Genomic DNA, 5,779 nt, shown 5'->3' with positions numbered 1-5,779 from the left:
GATACTAGAGAGTAGTGATAGTAGAGAGTAGTGATACTAGAGAGAAGTGATACTAAAGAGCAGTGATACTAGAGAGTAGTGATACTAGAGAGCAGTGATACTAGAGAGTAGTGATAGTGATACTAGAGAGTAGTGATACTAGAGAGTAGTGATAAAAGAGAGTAGTAATACATGAGTAGAGATACTAGAGAGTAGTGATAAAAGAGAGTAGTGATAAAAGAGAGTAGTGATACTAGAGAGTAGTGATACTAGAGAGCAGTGATACTAGAGAGTAGTGATAGTGATACTAGAGAGTAGTGATAGTAGAGAATAGTAATACTTTAGAGCAGTGATACTAGAGAGCAGTGATACTAGAGAGCAGTGATACTAGAGAGCAGTGATAATAATGATACGAGAGAGTAGTGATAATAGTGATACAAGAGAGTAGTGATACTAGAGAGTAGTGATACTAGAGACGAGTGATAATAGTGATACTATAGAGAAGTGATACTAGAGAGTAGTGATACTAGAGAGTAGTGATAATAATGACACTAGAGAGTAGTGATACTAGAGAGCAGTGATACTAGAGAGTAGTGATAGTGATACTAGAGAGTAGTGATACTAGAGAGTAGTGATAAAAGAGAGTAGTAATACATGAGTAGAGATACTAGAGAGTAGTGATAAAAGAGAGTAGTGATAAAAGAGAGTAGTGATACTAGAGAGTAGTGATACTAGAGAGCAGTGATACTAGAGAGTAGTGATAGTGATACTAGAGAGTAGTGATAGTAGAGAATAGTAATACTTTAGAGCAGTGATACTAGAGAGCAGTGATACTAGAGAGCAGTGATACTAGAGAGCAGTGATAATAATGATACGAGAGAGTAGTGATAATAGTGATACAAGAGAGTAGTGATACTAGAGAGTAGTGATACTAGAGACGAGTGATAATAGTGATACTATAGAGAAGTGATACTAGAGAGTAGTGATACTAGAGAGTAGTGATAATAATGACACTAGAGAGTAGTGATACTAGAGAGGAGTGATACTAGAGAGTAGTGATACTAGAGACAAGTGATAATAGTGATACTATAGAGAAGTGATACTAGAGAGTAGTGATACTAGAGAGTAGTGATAATAATGACACTAGAGAGTAGTGATACTAGAGAGTAGTGATACTAGAGAGCAGTGATACTATAGAGTAGTGATAATAGATATACTAGAGAGTAGTGATACTAATGATACTAGAGAGTTGTGATCATAGTGATACTAGAGAGTAGTGATAATATAGATACTAGAGAGTAGTGATACTAGAGAGTAGTGATAATAGTGATACTAGAGTGTAGTGACACTAGAGAGTGGTGATAATAGTGATACTAGAGAGTAGTGATAAGAGATACTAGAGAGTAGTGATGCTAGAGAGTAGTGATAAAAACAGTGATACTAGAGAGTAGTGATACTAGAGAGTAGTGATAAAAGTGATACTAGAGAGGAGTGATACTAGAGAGTAGTGATAATATAGATACTAGAGAGTAGTGATAGTGATACTAGAGAGTAGTGATACTAGAGAGTAGTGATATTAGAGAGCAGTGATACTAGAGAATAGTGATAATAGAGATACTAGAGAGTAGTGATAGTGATACTAGAGAGCAGTGATACTAGAGAGCAGTGATATTAGAGAACAGTGATACTAGAGAGCAGTGATACTAGAGAGTAGTGATACTAGAGAGTAGTGATACTAGTGATACTAGAGAGTAGTGATACTAGAGAGCAGTGATACTAGAGAGTAGTGATGCTAGAGAGTTGTGATACTAGTGATACTAGAGAGTAGTGATACTAGAGAGTAGTGATACTAAATATACAATAGAGTAGTGATACTACAGATTAGTGATACTAGAGAGTAGTGATATTAGGGAGCAGTGATACTAGAGAGTAGTGATAATAGTGATATTAGATAGTAGTGATAATAGGGATACTAGAGAGCAGTGATACTAGAGAGTAGTGATACCAGAGAGTAGTGATACTAGAGAGTAGTGCTTTTAGAGAGCAGTGATACTAGAGAGTAGTGATAATAGTGATACTAGAGAGTAGTGATAATAGTGATACTAGAGAGTGGTGATAATAGTGATACTAGAGAGTAGTGCTAATAGTGATACTAGAGAGTAGTGATATTAGAGAGCAGTGATACTAGAGAGTAGTGATAATAGAGATACTAGAGAGCAGTGATAATAGGGATACTAGAGAGCAGTGATGCTAGAGAGTAGTGATACTAGAGAGTAGTGATACTAGAGAGTAGTGCTTTTAGAGAGCAGTGATACTAGAGAGTAGTGATAATAGTGTTACTAGATAGTAGTGATAATAGGAATACTAGAGATCAGTGATACTAGAGAGTAGTGATACTAGAGAGTAGTTATACTAGAGAGTAGTGCTTTTAGAGAGCAGTGATACTAGAGAGTAGTGATAATAGTGATACTAGAGAGTAGTGATAATAGTGATACTAGAGAGTAGTGATAATAGTGATACTAGAGAGTAGTGATACTAGAGAGTAGTGATAAGAGATACTAGAGCGGAGTGAATCTAGAGAGTAGTGATAATAGAGATACTAGAGAGTAGTGATAATAGTGATACTAGAGAGTAGTGATAATAGTGATACTAGAGAGTAGTGATACTAGAGAGTAGTGATAAGAGATACTAGAGCGGAGTGAATCTAGAGAGTAGTGATAATAGAGATACTAGAGAGTAGTGATATTAGAGAGCAGTGATACTAGAGAGCAGTCATAATAGAGATACTAGAGAGTACTAATAATAGTGATACTAGAGAGTAGTGATACTAGAGAGTAGTGATAATAGTGATACTAGAGAGTAGTGATAATAGTGATACTAGAGAGTAGTGATACTAGAGAGTAGTGATAAGAGATACTAGAGAGGAGTGAATCTAGAGAGTAGTGATAATAGAGATACTAGAGAGTAGTGATATTAGAGAGCAGTGATACTAGAGAGTAGTCATAATAGAGATACTAGAGAGTAGTGATAGTGATACTAGAGAGTAGTGATACTAGAGAGCAGTGATATTATTGAACAGTGATACTAGAGAGCAGTGATAATAGAGATACTAGAGAGTAGTGATACTAGAGATCAGTGATACTAGAGAGTAGTGATACTAGAGAGTTGTGATACTAGTGATATTAGAGAGCAGTGATACTAGAGAGTAGTGATAATAGTGATACTAGATAGTAGTGATAATAGGGATACTAGAGAGCAGTGATACTAGAGAGTAGTGATACTAGAGAGTAGTGATACTAGAGAGTAGTGCTTTTAGAGAGCAGTGATACTAGAGAGTAGTGATAATAGTGATACTAGATAGTAGTGATAATAGGGATACTAGAGAGCAGTGATACTAGAGAGCAGTGATAGTAGAGAGTGGTGATACTAGAGAGTAGTGATAATAGTGATACTAGAGAGCAGTGATACTAGAGCGTAGTGATACTAGAGAGCAGTGATACTAGAGAGCAGTGATACTAGAGAGTAGTGATACTAGAGAGCATTCATACTAGAGAGTAGTGATACTAGAGAGCAGTGATAATAGTGATACTAGAGAGTGGTGATACTAGAGAGTAGTGATAATAGTGATACTAGAGAGCAGTGATACTAGAGAGTAGTGAAAGTAGTTATTAGTGAGCAGTGATACTAGAGAGTAGTGATACTAGAGACGAGTGATAATAGTGATACTATAGAGAAGTGATACTAGAGAGTAGTGATACTAGAGAGTAGTGATAATAATGACACTAGAGAGTAGTGATACTAGAGAGGAGTGATACTAGAGAGTAGTGATACTAGAGACAAGTGATAATAGTGATACTATAGAGAAGTGATACTAGAGAGTAGTGATACTTAATATACTAGAGAGTAGTGATACTAGAGATTAGTGATACTAGAGTGTAATGATATTAGAGAGCAGTGATACTAGAGAGTAGTGATAATAGTGATACTAGATAGTAGTGATAATAGGGATACTAGAGAGCAGTGATAATAGAGAGTAGTGATACTAGAGAGTAGTGATACTAGAGAGTAGTGATTTTAGAGAGCAGTGATACTAGAGAGTAGTGATAATAGTGATACTAGATAGTAGTGATAATAGGGATACTAGAGAGCAGTGATACTAGAGAGCAGTGATAGTAGAGAGTGGTGATACTAGAGAGTAGTGATAATAGTGATACTAGAGAGCAGTGATACTAGAGAGTAGTGATACTAGAGAGCAGTGATACTAGAGAGCAGTGATACTAGAGAGTAGTGATACTAGAGAGCATTCATACTAGAGAGTAGTGATACTAGAGAGCAGTGATAATAGTGATACTAGAGAGTGGTGATACTAGAGAGTAGTGATAATAGTGATACTAGAGAGCAGTGATACTAGAGAGTAGTGAAAGTAGTTATTAGTGAGCAGTGATACTAGAGAGTAGTGATACTAGAGACGAGTGATAATAGTGATACTATAGAGAAGTGATACTAGAGAGTAGTGATACTAGAGAGTAGTGATAATAATGACACTAGAGAGTAGTGATACTAGATAGGAGTGATACTAGAGAGTAGTGATACTAGAGACAAGTGATAATAGTGATACTATAGAGAAGTGATACTAGAGAGTAGTGATACTAGAGAGTAGTGATAATAATGACACTAGAGAGTAGTGATACTAGAGAGTAGTGATACTAGAGAGCAGTGATACTAGAGAGTAGTGATAATAGAGATACTAGAGAGTAGTGATACTAATGATACTAGAGCGTAGTGATCATAGTGATACTAGAGAGTAACAAAGTAACATGTCCTTGTTTCAAGAGAAATGTATATTTCACATGATTTCTCTATGTCAGCATGTCCCGATTTTCAGGAAAGAGTTTGACATTTCTCCAAGATGACGACTGCGGTGTACCACACAGAAGCTGTCCAGGTTCTGATTATCTTACTATGCTTCACCTGAGATTGGCCCTCCGATTGCTAATCAATCAGTTCCTCTCCAGGCTCTGCTTTGTCATCGACATGGAAAACCTTGTAATGAGTGTCATGTATCCATCGTGATTTTCCCTGGACTTTTACTGCCGACCTCGTTATGAGCAACACTTGACAAGGACCTTCCTGTTTTGGCCCTAATGTGTCTGTTACATATTGTTTTACCATCAGCCACTGTCCTGGTACTACGTCATGTCTCCCCTCAGGAGTTATTCCCCACGCCTGTTTTACATGTCTGTCTGCCAGCACAGGGCGGGCTATTCCACCTCGCTGCACTGGCAGGGCGACCGGGAGCATTCAACCAGGTAAGGTTGGGCAGGCTCAGTGCTCAAGAGCTCCAGTGCGCTTGCACGGTCCGGTCTATCCAGTGCCACCTCCACGCACCAGCCCTCCGGTGGTATATAGTTTGCAGTAAAAATCATGAAAAGTTAAATTGATCTTTTTTAGGGTCGTATGTGACCTCGTCCTTTGCTGTTCGGATAGCCATGATTGTACGCTCTGACTGCTCCTTTTTTAATCGGTAAGCAAGCAATCTACTGGGCCTATTGCTATACTCATGGTATTTCTGTTTAGTAAAGACAATTTTTTTTATCTCCCGAGTATAGTCCAAATTTAGTTTGGCTTTGGCTGCTTTAAGTTGACGCCAGCAGGCGCTGTCTGGGGATTGTTTATGTATTTTTTCACAGCATTCCAGCTCCCTCTCAAGATCTAGCATGTGTGCTTCCATTGTTTTTTTCTTAGAGGAAGCATATGCGATTAGATTACCTCTTAGTGTGGCTTTAGCTGCGTCCCACAT

At 37.7% G+C, this 5,779-nt stretch overlaps 1 protein-coding gene across 1 annotated transcript in view; it reads right to left on the bottom strand.

The window, feature by feature from the left end:
- Window positions 1–5,779, bottom strand: part of LOC139412477 (multiple epidermal growth factor-like domains protein 11) — a 204,517-nt gene extending 198,738 nt beyond the window's left edge. Inside the window, exon 1 of the mRNA XM_071159266.1 lies at window positions 5,749–5,779. Within this exon, the coding sequence (XP_071015367.1) occupies window positions 5,749–5,779 (31 nt within the window). The remainder of the gene's footprint in view (window positions 1–5,748) is intronic.

This window comes from Oncorhynchus clarkii, chromosome 6 (genome assembly GCF_045791955.1).
Source record: "Oncorhynchus clarkii lewisi isolate Uvic-CL-2024 chromosome 6, UVic_Ocla_1.0, whole genome shotgun sequence".
Taxonomy (NCBI): Eukaryota; Metazoa; Chordata; class Actinopteri; order Salmoniformes; family Salmonidae; genus Oncorhynchus; species Oncorhynchus clarkii.
Note: the sequence above shows the minus strand (reverse complement) of the source record. Positions and strands in the feature narration are given on the sequence as shown.